Source organism: Vulpes lagopus, chromosome 16 (assembly GCF_018345385.1).
Source record: "Vulpes lagopus strain Blue_001 chromosome 16, ASM1834538v1, whole genome shotgun sequence".
Taxonomy (NCBI): domain Eukaryota; kingdom Metazoa; phylum Chordata; class Mammalia; order Carnivora; family Canidae; genus Vulpes; species Vulpes lagopus.
The window spans coordinates 9,338,395-9,359,964 of NC_054839.1; the positions used below are offsets into that span (position 1 = coordinate 9,338,395).

At 46.5% G+C, this 21,570-nt stretch overlaps 3 protein-coding genes across 4 annotated transcripts in view; 1 reads left to right on the plus strand and 2 right to left on the minus strand.

The window, feature by feature from the left end:
* The first annotated feature begins 4,043 nt into the window (after positions 1 to 4,043).
* On the plus strand, positions 4,044 to 12,717 carry METTL21C (methyltransferase 21C, AARS1 lysine). The gene is made up of 5 exons (XM_041731310.1): positions 4,044 to 4,328; positions 4,541 to 4,681; positions 8,052 to 8,203; positions 10,944 to 11,061; positions 12,099 to 12,717. Exons 1-5 carry the CDS (start codon positions 4,097 to 4,099, stop codon positions 12,491 to 12,493), a joined length of 1,038 nt encoding a protein of 345 aa, XP_041587244.1. The 5' UTR covers positions 4,044 to 4,096; the 3' UTR covers positions 12,494 to 12,717.
* A 4,241-nt stretch (positions 12,718 to 16,958) lies between these two features.
* Positions 16,959 to 17,313, minus strand: LOC121476851 (short transmembrane mitochondrial protein 1-like). The gene is made up of 2 exons (XM_041730973.1): positions 17,205 to 17,313; positions 16,959 to 17,005 (listed from the first exon to the last, which is right to left on the minus strand). Exons 1-2 carry the CDS (start codon positions 17,311 to 17,313, stop codon positions 16,959 to 16,961), a joined length of 156 nt encoding a protein of 51 aa, XP_041586907.1.
* Positions 17,314 to 18,599: 1,286 nt separating this feature from the next.
* The window catches only part of TPP2 (tripeptidyl peptidase 2), a 69,207-nt gene continuing 66,236 nt past the window's right edge, over positions 18,600 to 21,570 (minus strand). For both annotated transcript variants that reach the window (XM_041731203.1, XM_041731202.1), the window contains 2 exons: positions 21,261 to 21,380; positions 18,600 to 19,577 (listed from right to left, as the gene is read on the minus strand). In XM_041731203.1, the coding sequence (XP_041587137.1) occupies positions 19,488 to 19,577; positions 21,261 to 21,380 (210 nt within the window). In that variant the 3' untranslated portion in view covers positions 18,600 to 19,487. The remainder of the gene's footprint in view (positions 19,578 to 21,260; positions 21,381 to 21,570) is intronic.

A 21,570-nucleotide genomic window follows, 5' to 3' on the forward strand; every position in this document is an offset into this window, starting at 1 on the left:
TTCTGAGCTGTGTATTTTGCTCATCTCCCAGCCTTGCCCACGAGTGCAAGTTTTCAGCTGACTGCACTCAACACCCTTTGCTGGCTACCCATCGTTTACCTGGATGATTCTCCCCCCACCCAATCCTTTCTCTCAAATCCTTGTCTCTGGGTCTGCTCCCAGGAGACAAGAGGATGTGAGGTTGGATCTATCTACTGGATGGCCTGTAAATGCTGACCCACCCCATTTTATAGGCGAGGACACTGAGGCTGACCAGGCAGAGATCACCCTGATAGTACATGGTGTACTGTAGGGTGGAAATTAGAATTGACCCTGTGGCACCCAGCATAGAGCACGACTCTTGACTGCAGGGTCATGAGTTAGAGCCCCACGTTGTGGGTAGAGTTTACTTAAAAATAAAAAGTGTCTTGAGAACTCACCCTGCAGCTCCTGTCCCCGACCTAGACAAGGGTTTCTCAGGCTCAAGCACTGGTGACATTTGGGCAGGAAGAGTTGCTGTGAAGAGTTGTCCTGTGTAATGCAGAACGTTTGGCAGCACCCCTGGCCTCTATGCATGAGATACCATAGCACCCCGCCCCTAGCTGTTCCAAGAAAGAAAAAGACAACAAAACTCCAAATTGCCAAATATCCCTGGGGGGAGGGGAGGGCTCCTCCATGGTAAGGACCACTGGCTGAGAGAGTTAGGTTCTGCTGGAAAAACACTGTGAGAGATCAGAGGTCTACTGTGTTGGAGAAAGGCAGAGTGACAGCACACTCATGGCCTGTTTATTGACCCTGTATAAACCTTTGGTCCAATCTCCTGTGTTCTCACTCCAAATCTGGCCCACTTTCCATTATGCTGGCTCCCTGAGATCAATTGTTCCATTGTTCTGCTTGTTAGAAAGTTCTTTCCTATTGAGACCAAATGTGCACTTACTTCATCTGTGTGTCCTCCAGAGCCATGCTGAAAGCCTAATCCCTCGTCAGGGGCTGACATTTCAACTATGTGAAAATCAGTCACGTGGCCTCTGCCCTATAGATCGCCACAGCCCGTGTGCCAGGGGCCGCAGACACATAGGGGGTGGCTATTGGACTTGGAGTTGAGACCTCTAGGCTCTTTCCCAACCTTCGAGCAGGAATTTCCAGGGGCCTAGACTCTATGTGTTTTAAAGCTTCCAGGTAATTTCTGATGTAGCCAGAATTTAGAGACACATACATATACATTGCAGTCAGTTTTCTAAAGTCATTTAAAGCATCGTAACCACCTTCTGATGACCACCTTTTGGCTACTTCTTATACATAGGGGTGCTTACACAGCGGTGCTGACCCCTGGTGGAAACAAGGTACGCAAGTGACACAATCAGAGACCTGGACCACTCGGGGATATGGAAGCTTTGCAATGACAGATTTGGGCAAGGCTCCAGGTTGCCTCTCATTTAAGGGAGCGGGAAAGAAAACTCAATGGTCGTGGGATCACAGCACATCCAGATGCAGATCCTAACCCAAAAGAGATGCACATAAAGGAAAAAACAGTGACAGCAGAGAAGAGAGTACCAAGGTGGGGTAAAATGATAAAAATAGGCTCTTGTATCCACTCAAGCTCAATTACTATTCTCTTATCCCCTCATAAACGTGAGTGATAGTTTAAATCCCATCTGCCAAGGTTTTAATTTACATGCCCTATATTCTATTTTAAGGGTTCCCAGGCTTTCCAAATGAGTACACGATTTTCTTCCTTCCTTTTTAACGGCCTTTTTCCCCCCCCATTGAAATACATTGCAACGGCTTGCTTTTTTTTTCTTGGAAGTTGTTCTGGTTTCCTATTCCCTGTTGCCCCAACAAAATACTCCTCAAGCAGCTTAAAAGCCGTTAACTCACATCCCTTCTAGTTAGATGTTCTCCTGCCTTCTCCCGGTAGAGTCCTGTGTTCTTTCTGGCTGCTGGAAGCAGAGTCCAGGACGGTCCACAGCAAGCACGAGTCCTCCCTTTGGCCACAGCAGGTTGGCTAATGAGCACAGAGAAAGTGTGCAGGTCTGTTCAAAACCCCAACCACCCCAACCTCCACCTCTTTTTAAAGCGAAATGTGTCTACATTTCAAACTCTATCACGGCAGCTGGATACCAGAGAGGAGAGCCTCTGTTCTGCTGGAGGCATTTTCTGGATCTTTTGAGGGTGATTCCATTTCACGTTGCAAGGATTATGTGTCAGTATGTAGGAAAGAGAGAGAGAGAACACTGAGAATTGGGAGAGGGAGAGAGAATGGATATTCTAGCAAAGTAATGTGTCTGAGTCCTGGTCGGTCATGCTACCCTAAATAACTTGGACTTGCACTGGCTGGCTTTTGTTCATAAAATGCTAATCCTTTCAGGTACAGATCTATATAAAACATTGTGGATTCAAGGGGGCACAGAAATCTCACATCTCTTCTGCTACGTAAGGTAATGTTTAAACTAACAGCTTGAAATTCTTTTGAGGGGACTAACACGAAGTCATTTGAAAAACTTTCCGAATCTTTAGCAAATACTGATGCACGCTATGTAGCAGATGCTACATCCCACTGACAGTACCAGGTAGAGCACTGTCAATACTTTCTAGATTGCCTTTCAACGCACAGATGCAGGGGGAAAATTAATTTCTCGCGTCAACTATGGTGATGGGGGAGGGAGTCGTTTCCTTTCATAAGGAAAAGCACACTTAGGATTGGAAAATAATTCTCCTTTGTTTGCATGCAACGTGAGGAACTGTCTTAAATTTAATGGTCAGAGGCCCCTGGTGCTGCGTGAGCATGGTTTGCATGGCCACCCTCCTAGGTTCAGACAGAATGGTTGCTGCCCCATGTGAGATGCTGTGCATGGCTTACCTCTCTTAATTCCCACAACCACCATTGGAGTAGGTGTCCCCATTATCTTCCTCTCCAACGAGAGGCCTACCTGGCGGGGTGGGGTGTGCTGAGATCCAGAGGCAGGCTCCTCACCAAGCGTGGAGGCTTGCCCACTAAAGACGCCGTGCGTACTCGTAAACGACCAGGCTGCACCTCTTAGGGGAACAGTTCATTTCCTGGAGTTGGGGAAACTTGAAAGGAATGAACAATTATCTGCAAGAGAAAGAACTTCTGCTCGGAGGCACAGACCCACAGAGCACTCCGGCTGGTTTGGTTAGCTGGAGAAGTGGGGCAAACGTTGGATCGTTCGGTTCTAAGGGCAGTGAAAATGTCACTTTCACAGGGATCTCATTGCTGCTGCGCATTAACGCATTAACGGGAGGGACACTCGACCTGCCCAGGTGCAGAGCGGAATGACATTTGCCTCAGGGGTTGTGCTTTCTTGCATTGTGTCATTTTGTCTGTTTGCTCACGGATCAAGCCAATGCCCGGGGGCTTTTGGTCAGCTATTTGGGAATGGTACTGCCGGCGTGTCTGGTTGCTATCCCCAGTTGGCGGGGGTGTGGAGACTAACTCAGGAAGGTAAACACAGGCGAGGAAAATCATTCATATTTTGTGGGGAAAAAAAAGACTAGAAAATATCCCTGTGGCAGCTAAGCATTATGAGTAATTTCAGGGCAAAGGAGGCAAGGGAAGCCCAGGCTGAACAAGCCCACCCAAGGTGCACCTGCCGGGTGGTTTAGAACGGAGATTCTGCAGCTGAACCTCCTGGGTTGGATTCTGGGCTTCGCCACTCCTCTTGGGCTGCTTTTCAAGCTCTCTGTGCCTGGATTGCTCGCATCTGAGAAGAGGCATAAGAATAGCATCTACTTCATAGGGGCTATTGCTAGGACTAGACGAATCGATACACGTAAAGCACCAGGGCGGGCCGGGCACCAGCACACGCCCTGCAGTGATGTCATCGGTTACTATTTTGATGCCGATCAGTGATCCCCACAGCCAGGTCTCCTCTCCTAAATCAGGTGCTTTTCATCTCTGTACGCATCACTTTCACCCTGCTGTTTCCCAGCACAGCCCTAGAAGGCCCTAAGAAGTCGCAGCAGACACTTATTATCCCCTGTTCGCTGATGAGGAAATGTCTCGGGAGGGGATTAAGTGAGCTGCCAAGTGCCCGAGTGGGGAGCCGGGCCAGGCTCCTGGCTCAACCCCCAGTGCTTTCTTGCAATATAGCCTCAGATGAGAAGGGAGCAGCCCTGTGTTTGGTTCAAATCCTGCCTTCTCATCCACGATGTCATTAACCCCTCAATCCACACGATAGCCCCGATGGCAGATGCACTGCTGGATCAGAGTTTCTTCATTAAGATTCAATTCCAAAAGCTACTGGAAATACATTTTAGACCCCAGCGACGTCGCGCCTGTCCTCCGGCGACACTTGCTCTGTTTTTGCATTTCTTGGTGCACAGAACAGGTGCGGTGATGTTTAATGGTCCCCCTCTCCTTTGCTCTGAAAAACGAGGGTGGCAGCTCCTTGGGTAGCTGCTTTGCTCACCCGGGGATCTAAGCTGAAAAGCAGGGGTTCTTTTCGGCTCAGCAGATGCTAAGGCGATAAGCTGCACCTTTTAGAGCCTCTGGGAGGCTCAGCCAGCCAGGGCTGAGCCTGTCCGGTTCTCTGCTCTCCAGCGGCTGCAGGTATGGACGTGTGTCTGAGCTCCGAGCAGCAGCCCGGGCGCCTGCGGGAAGCACCATGCACCCCAGATGGCTGCTTGGAGCCGGCAGTGGAGGGGTCTCTCCAGGAGGATGGCACCGGGGGACACCCAGGAGGTAACATCCTTCCTCTGTTGCTTTCCTGGCCATGATATTTTCCAATTAACTTCAGTGACAAGAATCCCCATCTCCTTTTAACTCTAGATTGTTCCTGTAATGAAGCTTAGTAGAAAAGTGCCTTATGCAAGCATAAGCACAGCATTAAAAGTAATCCCTATTTTTTCATTATTTTCTTATCTAAGTCCACAAATTTGTCTTAGCCTGTGTGTAAATCTCAGATAGTTATATTTTTGTAATGAGCCCTTTAAAAAAAAAAGACTTTATTTACTTATTGATGAGAGACAGAGAGGCAGAGGGAGAAGCAGGCTCCCTGCAGGGAACCCGATGTGGGACTCATCCCAGGACCCCGGGATCATGACATGAGGCAGATGCTCAATCACTGAGCCACCCAGGTGTCCCTGTAACAAGCACTTTTAAAAAGCAACAAAATCTTGAGTCATGTCTGCTTTTCGCCAAAATTCTCCTGGCAGATGGGTTGCATTTCTGGACAGGGACTCCGTAGTAACAAATAACAGACATAACAAATAACGTCAGAAAAGCCCAGGTATGGTATTTTAAACATGTATAATCATTTAACATGGTAAAATTATGTTCCAGCTCAACTAAGACAGGCGTTTACTAAACTAGTTTTTGTAAAAAAAGGCAACTCTATCTCTAACGACTGATCTCTCTAAAACTCTCAGACTAACATCGATACAATAAATGAAAACATTTAACGTGCAATAAGCATGAATTTATTTTTGTTGAACATAGAAGGGTCTTAAGGGAGACTATTTATGCACCTGCGTTTCTTTACAATGTTGACTGGGGACATATATCTACTAGCCCAGTCACCTGTGAAATGATGAGCTGTTCCAAATCAACCCATTGACTTTTTCTGTCATCTTGAGAGAAAAATAGGTCCCCAACTGGTGAGACGTGGGAGGAAGGACCTGTCTGAGCCATAGTGGGGGAGGCAAGACTGCAGGAGCTGGCCTGAGTCCTGGCTGGTCTGGCTGCTCCGAGTCACCTACCCCAGTGACAAAACCTCAGAGGGAAAGGAACAGCCCTGTCCTGACTCATTGCACTGTGACAGCCTATCCCAGCTCTTGAATTTCAGGGCTTTTTTTTTTTTTTTTTTGAGGGTTGTTGTTAATCATGGCCATTATTGTAATGTAAGTTATGAAAATGTACCACTAAATATATTACATAAAAGCCAGAGGTATATTAAAAAACCAAGGTAGTAAATACAACTCATTGTGACTTACTTTAATACATTTTAAGATTATCTTTAAGATTGTCTATGCTCTGGAGCTCACTGGTGTCCGTCGTACCGCCTGGTGGAGAGCACTCGTGATGGTGTGCACACCTCTTCCTGGGGGCGTTGGCTAGTGGCTGGAAATCACCATGGTGGGAGCATTCACATCATGGTAATCCTCGAACCCTACAAAACAGGGCTTCTTCTTCTTCTTCTTCTTCTTCTTCTTCTTCTTCTTCTTCTTCTTCTTCTTCTTCTTTTTAAAGATTCTATTTATTTATTCATAAGAAGACACAGAGAGAGAGGCAGAGACACAGGCAGAGGGAGAAGCAGGCTCCATGCAAGGAGCCTGACGTTGGACTCGATCCCAGGACTCCAAGATCACGCCCTGGGCAGGCGCTAAACTGCTGAACCACCCGGGCGTCCCTCCTCGACCCCCTATAAAACAGGGCTTCTTTCCTGGCAGGCCCCGGTCTCTTCCTCTGCCTTTTTATCTTCTCTCCAATGGTTCAATCAGCCTCTCCGCTCGCGGGAAGAAGTGAGAGCCTCTTGGGTCATTCCCAGATAATACGTAGGGGGTGTTCGATGCCAGGAGTCAGGAGCGGCCGAGGCAGAGCTGGCCGAGGGCCAGCGGCCTCCTTCCCGCCCCTGCAGCCTCCCACAGCCCCTACCCAGACTCCGGCCCGCACCTGCCTCGGTCACTATTATTAGCAGGTTCCTGCAAGCTCGTGAAGGCCCGGGTCTCTGGAAGCTCAGCATTTAGGTCAGGGCACAGACCTCTCCCCCAAGGGTGCAGCTCACACCGCATCACCACCGGGGAGCCAAGAGCAGCGCTCCGCGGAGCTGTGGACGTCTGTGATGCTTGATGGCAAACCAGTCACTGCGCTCCACGGTGCTCAAAGGCCGCTCCTCAATCTACTGCACACCGATCCTTTTTGCTAACATACAACAAAAATTCATTCCTAGGAAAAGCAAAATGCAAATGCATGCGAGGACAAAACGCAAGCCCTGTTTTTGTTTTGTTTTGTTTTTTGTTTTTATTTGGTAATTGGACATGGTCAAATTGAACTAGAACTGCTCTAGCACGTGTGCTAATCAGGGACACCCGAAATCGCCTGCCTCCGAGGGGCAGACTCCTGATTCGGTTTCTCCAAAGACCCCCTACCCTTCACCCTGTATTCGCACCCCGCCTCCTCCTCTTCCACCTCCAGGGTACTCTGGTTAGAGCGCCTCAGATGTTCACTGGCCACTCCTTTTAGCTATTTTCCAAAGCCCACATGCCACCTGCGGTTAAAAATGTCCCAGGCGGATCTCAGGGAGCAAAGGCAAGTTTCGTGCAGGTTTCCCTCCAGCTCCTTGCTGCTAATTCCTCCTCAGTGCTGGTACCACAGCCGCTGGGCTCGGCCGGCCCCCCGTGTGCATGTGCTCAGCATCCCCACTTCTGACATTTCCACGCAGCGCAGCTCTTTTATTCTCAAACACTCAGCAAAATCTGCACAATCTCTGCTCCCATGATGTCAGCCCCGATCAGGTGCTCTTTTCCTCTCATTTTATATGATATTTGAGAGCTGCTCATGAGTTTAAAGGGTATTTAAAGCAATTGTAACTTAATAGTCAGAGCTCATCTGACAACCTCCCCCAGGACTGTGGAGCTGGCTCGTCTTTGGGTGACCTGTACCTTTTGAGGAGCTGTTGTAGGAAGGACTTAAGGAACATGCTCCAGCCAACATGTTACTTCACTTCAAGACCTAAAAATAGTCAGGTCTGTGTTTGCTTAGGTCCTCATCCAGACAGCTCACTCCTGCCATTCTGTTGGCATCTAGCTTTCCCCTGCCATCAACACAGGGGTGAGGATGGAGCCACACCTCTCTGCCCTCTGCTACATAGCGGAATGGACCCAGGGCATCCTCTGGCATTTCGTCATCTCACGAAAACATCGCATCTGAACTTCATGTCCCTATCACCCCATATCACTCAGTTTTGCGCTAGTTTGTGGCCGCTGTCCTCGCCAGCATCACCTCCTCTCTGTGGGAAAACCACCCACTCCATTCCCGTCTTACCAGTTGTAACTCATGTGTACTTGCACTGGATCAACAAATCATGGAACCTATTTTATTTTCTGCCCCACAGATTCTAACGAGATAGAACCATCTCCTCATAGCCTCCAGAAATTTGTTCCTACAGATTATGCCAGCTACACTCAGGAACAGTACCTGTTTGCAGGCACGAAGATTGTTATCCAAGAATCAATAGAGAGCTACGGAGCCGCGGTGTGGCCAGGGGTGAGACAATCATTACATCGGGGATGTCGGGGCTTCTGGGGGCACATTTCTACACTTTGGGGTTGCCTTGGACAGTTGGCCAAGTGCTTTCACGTTCTGGGCTTCTCCAGGAGGGAGTGAGGGTGAGGGTGGGGGTGCGCTTGGCCTTGCAAAAGCAACAACGTCTCCCCACGAAGCCATCATTTCTCTCTGTGCCATGTTTTCTGAAACACTATTTACATTAAGATAAACCTGAATGTATCAGGAGGTAAGATGAAGAATTCATACGAATTTTGGGAATAAAGCCAATCGGAGCCAGTGTTCGTTTCCTTCCATGCTGTGGGTGTTCCCAAGGAAGCGGGTAGGGAGCCGCCTCCGGCCTCCCCGCAGCAGCCCCCAAGGGGGGCACGGAAATGGGGGAGACGCTCTGAATCTCGAGTCAGTCCGCTAGCCCCCGGCTTGTGTCCTGGCTGCTGGCTCCGCTTCTCCCAGCTTCGGTCCGTCCTGGGACGCGGGCCGTGTGCTGTCACCCCAGGATGCCCTGAGCACCGGCGGCAGCGCTGCGGGTGGGCACCCACCCCCTGGGGTTCCTCACCCGACGCCGGGCGGGCGACATGGGAATCGGGTCGGTTCGCCTGGGAGGGCTGCGCCACTGATTTGGGACAGCGGCCTCCGATGCCAGTTTGCTCTTTGAGAGGCTCCGGATCCGAGCTGCTCCGTGGTTGCTGGGCAACGGCCCGGGTGTGGGTTCAAACGCAGACGGAGGCCTCGGAGGTGCGGGGGGCTGGGCCTCTGCCTGGGGCGCTGCTGGCAGGTGGGACGATGGGAGCCGAGCGGCGAGGGTGGAGGTGCCAGGGAGCTCCCCGGGCGGTGGCCTGGACGCCAGTGGCAGGTGAGGACAAGGAGGAGGGACAACAAAGGGCTCCAGGCTCCTGGAGCTGCCCCCGCCCCCCGCTAGGGAAGCTCGTGTTGCCCCCGTGTGTGCAAGCATCATTCCTTCCTGGGCAAGTCCTCTTGCTTGGCGCCCCGCGGGGCTACCAGTGTGTCTGGCAGGTGGGCAGCCGCGCCGACGGTCAGAGGGAGAGTGTTCCTGGCGGCTGCTTCCCCGCCAGTGAGGCCTCGCCCCCCCCCCCCACGGCCTCTCCCGGCACCTGCTCCCCCGCCAAGGGCGGCTTGTGCGGTGGGGACACGCCTCCCCGCGTGACCGCAAGGCCGCGGGGCCTGGGGACGGCAGGCGGGCAGGCGGGGGCAGCCGGGGCAGCCGTCGGGCTCCACGTCTGGCGGCTCCAGGGGACACTGCTCCTGCCGCCGTGTCCCCCGCGGTGGCAAGCGGACAGGGACGGCGCCTTCCCAGCGCCCGCGTCACCGCAAGGGCAGAGCAGCCGCGCGGAGCCGGGAGGCGGGAAAGCGCCGCACACAGACGCTCGTTTGCTTTGCACCTCAGGGCTCAAGTGGCCACCCCGGGACGTCCTCTAGCCGAGCCCTGCCCGCCTCCCTGGGCCCCGGCGCAGACCCCGCGCCCTGGGTGCCCCCGTGGAGGGGTCGGGGCCGACGGGAGGGACGGGAGGAGGAAGGGAGGGAACCTTTGAGCTTCTCTCTCTCTCTCTCTTTATAAATTTTTTTATTGGTGTTCAATTTGCCAACATGCAGAATAACACCCCGTGCTCATCCCCTCAGTGCCCGTCACCCATTCCCCCCCCCCGCCCTCCTCCCCTTCCACCACCCCTAGTTCGTTTCCCAGAGTTAGGAGTCTTTATGTTCTGTCTCCCTTCCTGATATTTCCCAACATTTCTTCTCCCTTCCTTTATATTCCCTTTCACTATTATTTATATTCCCCAAATGAATGAGAACATACACTGTTTGTCCTTCTCCGATTGACTTACTTCACTCAGCATAATACCCTCCAGTTCCATCCACGTTGAAGCAAATGGTGGGTATTTGTCGTTTCTAATGGCTGAGGAATATTCCACTGTATACAGAGACCACAGCCTCTTTATCCATCATCTGTCGATGGACCCCGAGGCTCCTTCCACAGTTTGGCTATTGTGGCCATTGCTGCTAGAGACATCGGGGTGCAGGGGTCCCGGCGCTTCACTGCATCTGCACCTTTCCCTGTAAAAAGTCCTCTGAACTCATTCGCCTGCTGTTTAACATCTGGCTGCTCCTCAGGGTGTGGCCCGGGCCTCGGCCCTGCTGTCGCCCAGCGGCTCCCGGAGCCCCCGCCCCGCCCCGGGCGCCCCCCACTCCGCGCCCCGCCCCGCCCCGCCCCGCCCCGCCCGCGGGCGCTGCCCTGCGCAGCCGGCGTGGACCGTCCGCTTCTTACCCGACCGCTTAGAAAGATGGGCTGCGGGGCCGTCCAGGCAGCCGACCCGAGCTCGGGAAGGGAGTCGGGGCACGCGGTGAAGACGCACAGCCCCGCTCAGGAGCGGTCCGGGCGGCGAGGCGGGACGGAGCCCGGGCCCGAGGTGGCTGTTCCCGCCTCCTCCCTCTCCCGGGACTCGGACTCGCAGGACCCGCTGACCGCCCTCTCCGCGGCGCGGCTCCGTAGCCTCGGGGCGCAGGTGGCTTAGCCAGCGGGTGTCCAGCCCCGAGGCCCAAATAGGGCGTGGAGGGCCTGTTGGGATCCTCATGAGCCCCTCGACAAACTGCAGCCATCACTTGCACCTCTTGTGGTGTTTCGCGTGGGGAACTGGAGGGGGGTCCGGTCGCCACCGCTTTCCCATGTTCCAGTGCTCAAGTGACAACTGCAAATTTATTTTAGGCTGTGGCTTTGTGTCAGTATTTGGAGGAACACACAGAAGAACTCAATCTCCAAGATGCTAAAATACTTGAAATCGGTGCTGGACCGGGCCTTGTCTCCATCGTGGCCAGTATTTTAGGTTTGTCTGTTTCTTCCTGACTTTGTCTCAGAGCACCTGGACTTTGACAGCAGCGATAGCGAGTGCTTTCCGCCTGGCCAAGTGTGACTCAGGTGCTTGGCCATGATTTCACGTACTGAATCCCCCAAAATGTCATGAACTAGGAATTAGTACTGTGAACCCAGAATTAAGATAATCGCACATTAGAGAGAGGTCGGGGGACTTGCCCACCTCACCAATGACTGTGTGAGGAAGTGGAGATTCTGGGGCTGTGACTCCCCGACCCCGTCGTAAACAGGTGTGTTAGGCTGTCTCCTGTTTTTCCTTGCAAATATTGTAACTAACATTTTGAAGAAAAATAAGTGGGTTAATCCAAGGTGGAGACAGATTGATAACCCAAATGCAGGTTGTGAGTTCCTAGGTGCTAAGCAAGAGGTGGGTACAGAGGTGGCATACTTTTGCCTACACTACTACAGATCTTCTTCTATTAAAATCAATCTGGAAATGGCGTGGTCCACTTAGTGAACTATTGTCACTAGCTTTAAAACATCTAGCAATTAATTTAACAAATTTATGTTGGAGACAGTCATACAGAATAGATGAAATCTTCAGGTAAGGAGAGTTTTACAAGGGAAAACATGATAGATTATTATATTAAGCAGCTAATTATCCTGAAATCTCTCAACACCGCACCACTGTTTTATTCTATGTCAGTGGTTCACAACCAAATGTGATTTAGCCCAGAAGGACATTTGCCCACGTCTAGAGAAGACATTTTTGATCTTCATGACCTGGGGGTGGAGTCGGTGGGGGGTGGGGGGCAGTGGTAAGAGTGGGGTAGCGACCCCAGACTCTGCATCGGACAGTGCACAGGGCAGAGCTATCGCAGGAAAGAATTACCCAGCAGGATTGGGTCAAAATGTCCTGCCCACCTGTCAAAGGGGACAAAGCTGAGACAGCGCAGCTCCATTTCTTGTGTTCTCTCTGAGTGCATCTGTCCGCTGTGGCGGCCTGAGTGTCTCCTGGTAATTATTACAATTTCTCTCTTAATCTCTCAGGGGCTCAAGTCACAGCAACGGATTTGCCTGATGTCCTAGGAAACCTTCAGTATAATCTTTTGAAGAACACAGTAAAGCGTACGGCACATCTGCCGGAAGTGAGAGAACTGGTTTGGGGAGAGAGCCTGGAGCAGCACTTCCCCAAGTCAGCATTTTATTATGACTACATTCTGGCCTCGGACGTGGTTTACCACCACTACTTCCTGGACAAGCTGCTCACCACCATGGTGTACCTTTGTCAGCCAGGCACGGTGTTGCTTTGGGCAAACAAATTCAGGTTCAGCACCGATTACGAATTCTTAGATAAATTCAAGCAAGTTTTTGATACAACACTCTTGGCTGAATTTCCAGAGTCATCAGTCAAAGTTTTCAAAGGAATACTAAAATGGGATTAAATTAAACAAAATGCCTTTCGAAACATTGTCTTTTGAGCAGTGTTGGAAACTGTACTGTCAGCAAAAGACTGTGAGATCAAGAAGGTAGTGCATAAAACCGACTTGTATACCTAGAATAAGCATAGTTTAATATTCTGGCATCTTTCTAAAATAACCCATTTAAGATTATTTTAGGCCAATCTAAATATCTACAATGAATAATATGAGAACATAAAAGTAGCTGTGCTGGCTTCCAAAAACTCTCAATTGTTCAATAAACTTTACATGTATAAATTTGTAAACAAGTGGATTTCCCCCGTTATTTCCACTGTGAATTTGTTAACACACGCTTGTCACAGGCTTTTAAAACTGAGGCTGACAGGATCCTTCTATCTCAGTTTTATACAGATTTTAGCTGTAGTAAAAGGAATGGCTACTGAGTGATGAAACCAGTAACAGGCTTACCATTGATTAAAAGTGAAAAATACAGGAATGGAACCAGAATAAGGAAATGGATACTGTCTTAGGAACTTCCTGAGAATCCACTCTATGGATACTCTGCTTCTGTGCCAATGAATTGGCCGGACCATTTCAAGTTAGATGTCTGGATTGTCTGTTTCCCACACACACAAATTTATGATTAGTTTCTAGAAAAGTAGGAAAGAATCAAATTTTTGTCCCGATAAAAGAAGGCTACAAAAAAAAGATCTAAAACAAACATCATGATTATGTTAAAAGCTTCTTCTCTGATAAGGGAAAAAAATTAAAAATCCAGCTACCACCATTTCTCAGCATTGTGCTAGAGGCTTTGGGCAATGTAGGAAAGCAGAGGAAGAACACGCACATTTAGAACGGAAGGGATGCTATTTGTGGATGATGCAATTGTTTATGTAAGCCAGGGTCAGCAAACCTTTTCTTTTTTTTTTTTTTTAAGTTTTTTTTTAAATTTTTATTCATTTATGATAGTCACAGAGAGAGAGAGAGAGAGAGAGAGGCAGAGACACAGACAGAGGGAGAAGCAGGCTCCATGCACCGGGAGCCCGACATGGGATTCGATCCTGGGTCTCCAGGATCGCGACCTGGGCCAAAGGCAGACGCCAAACCCCTGCGCCACCCAGGCGTCCCAGCAAACCTTTTCTGTAAAGGGCCAGCCAATAAATATCTTCAGGCCACGTACCCTCTCTACAGAATATATATATATATATATATATATATATATATATATATATATATATATTTTACAGCCATTAAAAAAAATTCAAGACCCACTCTTAGCTTGCGGACACTGTGAAAAACAGGCTACAGATCAGATTAAACGCGTAGGCCCTGGTTTGCTGACCCTGGGGCTGTGGATCATCTACAGTGGAATTCCTGGGACTCATGTAAGTTGATCAAGGTTGCCAAGTGTCAATATAGAAAGCTCAGCAGTATTACAGCATGGGACCTGATGCCTAAATCTCTTCTTAGACTTCTAAATGGGTTTCTTTCACATTTCCAGGACAAAAAGAGATGATGATCATATGCTTATTCCATTATGTTCTAAATGGATAGAAGTCTACCCTTTTAGAAAAGCCAGACTACAATCATAAAGACTCTTTCTTCAAGCTTTTATAGAAAAACTTAAATATATTGAAAGTTTGAATCATACACTTTAAACGTGTGCAGTTCATTGGTATGGCAACTATAACAATAATGCTGCTTAAGGAAGTAGGTGAAAGAATCATGGCCCCCCACCCTCACCCCATATGGATTTTTAATTCCTGGCAAATCTCCTTTTATGTGTACCTCCACCTACTTCTCCAGTTCTGTATTAATTTGACAGAAATAATAGATATCCTTTCTTCTGTATATTTGGTTCACATACATAGGACACATAACCATAATGCTTTATCACATTTAAAAATATATTTTATTTAATATAAAATTTTATACTAAGTATTTTGGTATTACATAGTAATATGTTGAAAAATGCGGTGTTCCAACTTCCGTGTGTTTCCTAAATGTCATGACATTTATTTTTGGGGTTCGTCTGAATCGAGACCCAGAGGAGGTCCATGTCTGACTCACTGACTGGCTGGCATGTATCTGAAATCTCTTTTGACCTGCGGCTTCTCCCTCCCTCTTGCTTTTTCCTCTGGCCACTTATCTGCTGAAGAATACGAGTTGTCTGTCCTGCAGCATTTCTACCCGCTGCGTTTTGCTGGCTGCATCACCACGGTATATTTCAGAATGTCCCTCCATCCTGTCCTTCCTGTAAATTGTACATTTTAATGACAGTTTTGGGACTACCCATGCCAAGCCCAGCTTGGACCAAACTCCAGCCAAGTTATACTGAGTGAAAAGAAATGATTGTTGTTGGAAGCCATGGAGTTTTGAAGTTTGGAAGTAGCTCGGTAGACAGATCATTGAGGCACATACGTAAGTAACTTTTAAAATCACACATGAGAGGAGAATTATAGAAGCCATTTCCAGCTGTCTACTCACATTTTGGATATGATGTGGCATCATAGTTGGAGTCTACAAGAACTTTCATTTCATGACTGGAAATGCAGGCAGTCTCCTAACCGCAGAGTGGAAACAGACATCTGGCTTTGACACTGCAACTGTAACTATTCATGTTTCACCCTTGAGAGGATGTGGCTTCAGTAAATTATGCACTTGCTTGTTGATTCTTTGAAATCCTCTCACAAAAGCAGGGGTTCTAAGTGACACTAACACGGTACCTTTGCGGGAGGGGTGCGGCTGGCCTGTTGCCGGGTGCTGTGCAGTGAGCCTTGGCCCTCCCACTGCCTGCGCGCTCTGGGAAGGCTGCTACTGCAGGTGAGACACCCTGGGCCCTTCCCCAGAGCAGTGCTTACACCTCCTGCTTCTTTCCAGCTTCCTCATTCAATTATTGCTAATATAGTTGTTTCCTCTTGTTAACTATGTTTACACTAATGAATTTTGGAGCTTATTCTTCCTTTCTTATTCCTTAAGGAAGTCTCTGTTCAAGGGTTTTTTGGTTTTGTTTTCTTTTTTAAGATGGGGAAATCAAAAGCATTTCTCCTTTCCATCTCTATGTGTACTTCTCTGACCTAATTCCTACAGAGAAAGACAAAAACATACCTTTTAATGCTGGGCCACTGAGAATACAGAGAAAGAAACACTGCAGAAGAAGACTCAAGTTAATTCAGATTCAATAAATTTTGAGTTGGAACAGACACACTGAATATATTGCCTGAATTTTCTGGATGACACCCATGGAGGTCAAGTGATGTGGCTCATCGGGGCCTGAGCCAGGACTAGTGAGCAGAGACCTGGGCTGGGACTCCAGCCATGTGGTCTAGACATCTCATCATCAGAGGAGAGAAGGAGGGGACCAGGCCATGCTCTTCCAGGGCCAGACAAGTTACCTGCGGCGGTGAGAAATCCCACGATGGCAAAGCTCCTACCTATGACAACTGGAAACCCATCATGGAAAAGGGCCAGAGATGAGCACACACTCTGGACCATCTCTAATGTTTAAGAAGTACCTGGCCCCTAGAGTTGTCTTTAGTGGACGTGGTGCAAAAATTGGCTACCATTACCAGAAACAGGAAAACTGTCCCTGGCTTTTTAAATTACTATTTTATATCCACATCCTGTTAATTAACGGTAGTGATTTTACTGAGGACACATTCTTCTAGAGCTTATTTGGATCCAGCTGCTACCCCGGAGGTAGTGTGTTCGGAACAGAAACCAGAGGCAGACAGGAAAGCTTTGTTGAACTGCCACGAGGTCACAGCCTCTAACCACGGGTTCCTCTTATGCAGCTGATCTTTCTAGAAATCACAGTTCAAAGCAGATTTTGCCAGTCTGTGGATGTACCTCCAACTTCCATAGCAAACTAACCAATCTTCATTCTAAAATTTTACCACCTGTGGAAGGCTTTAGCCCCAATAGAAGAGATAAGTAGTAATTAGAGAAGTTTTTGTTACAGCTGAAAACCAGGAAGTGGCTTATTGAGCCTTAAACAAAACAAAACAAAACAAAACAAAAAACAAAACAAAACTTGCCTGAAAATATTCATGCTTTACTGAACATACTAAAAAGTTCCATTATTTCACTACCTCCTCCTGAAAACACACAGGTCACTTGTTTGCTTTTTAGTACTAAACAGAGGGAGGCTGGGAGGCCACCGATTCACAGCATCACACACACAGGCCGCCACTAAATGAACCTGTTGAGAGGGCCCAACTGCTCCCTGTACCTGAAGTGCCACATTGTTCTTGAGTAGATCCAAAAGCCACCAGGGGCTGAATTCTTTTTTAGGAGGGATGAGGTGAGGAAGGTGGAAAGGGTGGTTCTTAACTTCTGGCCCCATCTGTGCTCTCAGGCAAGACAGGATCTAGCAGAGAGGAAAATGGTTGAGGCTGGAATTTAAAACAAAAGTTTTTGGTTCAGATGGTAAGGAGGCCCTCAATAACAGCAGAATCAGTGTATCCAGAAGGCAGTGCTGGAATTCGCCTCATGAACTAGGGAGTTTCTTCTTGGCATCCAAGTCCTTTTTAATTTCTTTTAGTTTTTTTTTTTTTTTTTTTAAAGTGATTTTTTTTAATTTTTATTTATTTATGATAGTCACAGAGAGAGAGAGGCAGAGACACAGGCGGAGGGAGAAGCAGGCTCCATGCACCGGGAGCCCGACGCGGGATTCGATCCTGGGTCTCCAGAATCGCGCCCTGGGCCAAAGGCAGGCGCCAAACCGCTGCGCCACCCAGGGATCCCTCTTTTAGTTTTTTAGCCACGTTTGGTATGTCATAGTTCTGAGCCAGATACATTCCAACCACATTGCCAAAAGTAAATACAAACAGGAACTGGAGCATGGTGTTGGCGCAGAGGGCGTGAAGTGTGGCAGCAGCTCCGTGGGCCAGCCCAAGCCTGCCGCTCCCCGAACGAGGGGCGGAACCCGCCATACCCTTAAATTTATATTAAAATTGGACATAGATTCATGTGGTTAAAAAGAAAGAGTAATGTCCGTGACCATGGGGGATGTGACGTTTCAAACTGCCCTGCTCCTATCCCATCTCCAGCTCCGCGTTTGCCTGGAAAGCCAGCAGCCCGGCAATCACCGGAGAGAGCTGAACAGGGGTGGGAGCTCCTCCCAAGCTTTAATGGTCTCTCCCTAGAAAACCCCATGTGCAAGGCCATTTTTATTTACCTAGATTCAGCTCTCCTTGGGCTGAGAGGCCTTTACCCGAGGGGGTGTTTGTCTTGATAATTATAGGCAACTGTGTAATTTTGTGGCTGCCTGAGATGGTGAAAAGTTGGGGTTAATCAAAAGGCTTAAAAAGAAAAGCTAGGAAATAAGATGTTCATAGAGGATTTGAAATCTGGGTATCTACATCCTAGGGCTGCACACATCCGATGAAGAACCTGAGAGGACTTAAGCTTCTACCTCTGGCTGCCCCTGGGGCTCTGTGCAAATGGGCAGTACTTACTAGGAATGGTGAAACCTGAATTATAAAACAGACTCTATAATGAATGAAGCAGTCACCCTACCTTTCTGTGCCTCTCAACTTCCTCATTGGACTGAACATATATACACGGGAACCTGTATAATTGGGGATGAAAGTATTGTGTGTTTGTGAGAAAATATGCATGTGGTTGTTCATGGACAGACTTTAAATTCTAGATGGCTCAGAAATTGTTTGCAAAATATTTGCATGCATATTTGCATTTGCTCATAAAGCTCTGATGTTTTTACCAATAAAGGGGTCAATTACCCAAAACCAGTTGTGAGAGACTGGATGATTAACTGAGAGGTCTTTCATAATAGCAAATTCTACAGGAATAAGATTTAAAAACCATACACACACACAAACACATTTGCTGTGAGTAGAGGCTTTTCAATTATTGTCTACGTGTGTCTTTTTATTATATAGGAAGGATGAGAGAAGCAAGTATAGTAGCCAGAAAGATAAAAATAATAAAAAGCCAAAAACATTCACAAAAGTTAATCACATAAGAATTGGCAATATATTCAAATAACTGCAAGCCTATAGGAAATATAAAATAAATTACCTCATGTTGAGAATTTGTCTATTGATTTAATATATTATTTCTGTTCTAACCCCAAATTTTATTTATGAAAAATTAAGACCAACTTTAAGAAGCTTTAATATTCACTTTTATTATTTATAAAAAAAATTAAGGTATCAGAATGCATATGGTATATACTGTGATCTTGGTTTTGCACATTTATTCACGTGTTTACATTATTTCAACTTTAATAAACATACCATATGTGTGTCTTTACAATACCTGATAAAGATTTAGCTGTCTGGCACTTATACATGTATTATTAGTTCATTCTGATGCTCTGCATGTCAAGAGGATGTTAAAAATGATTGACCTGAAATAACTCCAAGATGAAGATTTAGATTTAGTGAAGCAGTTATGCTCCAGCAACTGCTACACATTTATTTGTGTCGGTTTTATTTTTCCCCCTTAATTGAATGTAAACTTTTGCAAAAAAAAAAAAAAAAAAAAAAGGAAAGAAAGAAAAAAGAAAAAGAAAAAAAAATTTCTGGAAATGAGGTTCTGTTACTTTTAGTCTGATAAATAATTTGAGCTACGCTTAATGTAGCTTTTTAAGGCCTTCATACAATTGAAAAAATTAAAGTTGAGCATGTTAAAACCCTGTTCATTTATAAAATAAAAAATATAATTTTACAGGTTTGCAGTTAAAAGTCACTGTTCAAAACCTATCATGCATGTAATAGCTGCAACCTAAATGAAAGTCCTTGGTGCTGGCAGTCAGGGCACAGCCCGTAGCCAGCAATGTGAGGCATTAAAAAAACACCATGATGTCAGAGGTCTAGGTTACATGTATTAAGCCACACGCCAGCAAATTCTCTGATAAATACACATCATTTTAATAATCAGTATTTGATAGCGGATGAAAACATGCATTAAGACTAAAAATGCCACAAATTTGTTTTTATATCCATTCACTATAAAACTTTCTTTTTTAAAATTTAAAGTCTTAGTTCCTATTTTAGAATACACAATAATCAGGAGGATACATGATGGGGAGCCAGTTTTCAGTAAAAGATGCACAATGGGTCCATCCAAGTAACTTCATCAGCTATAACAAAACACAAAAGTGTAGTATTATAGAACAGTTTTTAAGATCAATATTCAAAAAAGTCTGTATCTAACAATAATAGAGTACTAGCACGTAGAACTTTCCTCCCATCCCAGCCACCCACCAACCATCAACGGATCTTCCTTACCGTCAGCTCACTTACCACTTTCCTACCAGCCAACCTCTACAGGCAACTATGACCATCCTGGCCAACCTCCCTTCTTTCCTGTCTTTCTACTAACCTTCCCGTCTTCCTTTCTTCATTCCAACTTCCTTGCTCCCTTCTACCATACTAGTTGCCTTTCTTTCTTTTTCATTCTGACTGTAAGTCACACACTGTGCTAGACATGGGGAAAACAGCACCATACAAACTCACTTCCCACTTTCAGGAAAGTTATGTTCCATTCAGGAGAACCAAAGATAAATAAGCAAATCAATGAACAAATGAGTACATAATTAAGCTGCGTATTTCAAGTACACACTACAATCTGATGAGATAACAGGGTGACTGGGAAATGAGATGGGTCAAGAATGGGATCTCTGAGAAGGGGATATTTAAGGAAAAATTTGAAGCAGAAGTAACCTGCTCTGAAAACCTGGGAAGAGCTCTCCATACAGCTGGACTAGTGAGGTCCCCTGGTGAGAGAGGGCTGGGGAGAAAGGCAGGAGCCAGATCACATGGAGTGTTGTGGGCCACAAAAAGGAGTTTGGATTCTATCCTAAATGTGATGGGGCTTTACCAGGAGGTGTCTAAAGCCTTTCTTTTCCAGCTGTGCTGTGGAGAACAGACAGTACAGGAACAGAGTGGCTGGGACATTCGTTATAGAACATCCCCTGACGTGAACATCTAGGTGAGTCACTGGCTTTACCGACGTAAGAGCTTACAGATTATAGTTGACATAACGAGAATCACACTACACTCATTAATGATTAGTTTCAGCAAGAGTTCTCTTAAGCTATTCAAAGATCTGAAGATGCTAATTTAAAATGTCTTACAATCTGGACTCACCAGTGAAGGTACATAGAAAAGGTCTAAGAAGGAAGATAACTTGTAGTTTAATTATAAAAAGCTTCCCCAGGAACTTACATCCAAAGAATACCTTAGAGAGACCAGACCTTTGCAACATTTGGCATAGGACTAAGGTGCCCAAACCCATTATGCCTTGTAGGCACAAACCACCTGTGTGTGTCCAGAGACAAGATAAGGCTAGGATGATTTCTGTGGAGTTCAGTAAGTTTTTACACTTGACAGTTAACTAGTACAGAAGACGGTATGTGGTAAAATCATAAAATGGTCTATCATTTCAAATGAGTAAGATCAAATATAAACTCTAGAAGCTCAACCACTTTAGAACTGAGCCAATATGTATTTAAAGGGAATGATTTTTGCCTCCTTCATAAAGAAAACTCAGTCTTCTGACTATACATAGAAACTTCCTAATGTACTTTGCGTATGTTAAAAATATTTGAGGCTAAATATAAATATTTTAATAAGAAAAGTCAAAAAAAAGTCAATAGCTTACTGGCTATCTCTCATGCTTTTACTTTATAGTTCACATTACACAAATTAGAGTAGTAGTCATGTAAGAGTCAGCATCACTAAATCACTAAGTCTTCTAGCTATCTTGTCACATGATGAGATATTGACGGGACACTTAACAGTGACAATTTAGTATCACTTACTTGAATACAATTTTTCCAGTTTTCTTTTGTTGGCTTTTCTTCCACAAGTTTAGTTGCAAATTTAAGGCCTCTCCCATACAATTTATGTACTAATGCATGTTTGTATGCAAATGTTAAAACCTATAATATAAAACAAGATAAAGCTTATCTATGAAATGCTTATATTTTATAGCCTATAGCTTTAATAATGAAAACAAGGCCTTAAGAGAAGTTCAGCTTTTAAAATAAACATTTTTACATCAAGCAAATTTCAAAATGTTTCTGAAAGAACAAAAGTTGAATATTCCACAAAATAACTTATTTGGGGGAA

Coding starts and splice junctions, on each gene's coding strand:
- METTL21C (XM_041731310.1), top strand. CDS start 4,097: ATGAGAAGGGAGCAGCCCTGTGTTTGGTTCAAATCCTGCCTTCTCATC. Junction 4,329..4,540: donor TTTCTTGGTGCACAGAACAG/GTGCGGTGATGT, acceptor TCTGCTCTCCAG/CGGCTGCAGGTATGGACGTG. Junction 8,204..10,943: donor GAGCCGCGGTGTGGCCAGGG/GTGAGACAATCA, acceptor AATTTATTTTAG/GCTGTGGCTTTGTGTCAGTA.
- LOC121476851 (XM_041730973.1), bottom strand. CDS start 17,313: ATGCTCCAGTTCCTGTTTGTATTTACTTTTGGCAATGTGGTTGGAATG. Junction 17,006..17,204: donor ACTAAAAGAGGGATCCCTGG/GTGGCGCAGCGG, acceptor AAAAACTAAAAG/AAATTAAAAAGGACTTGGAT.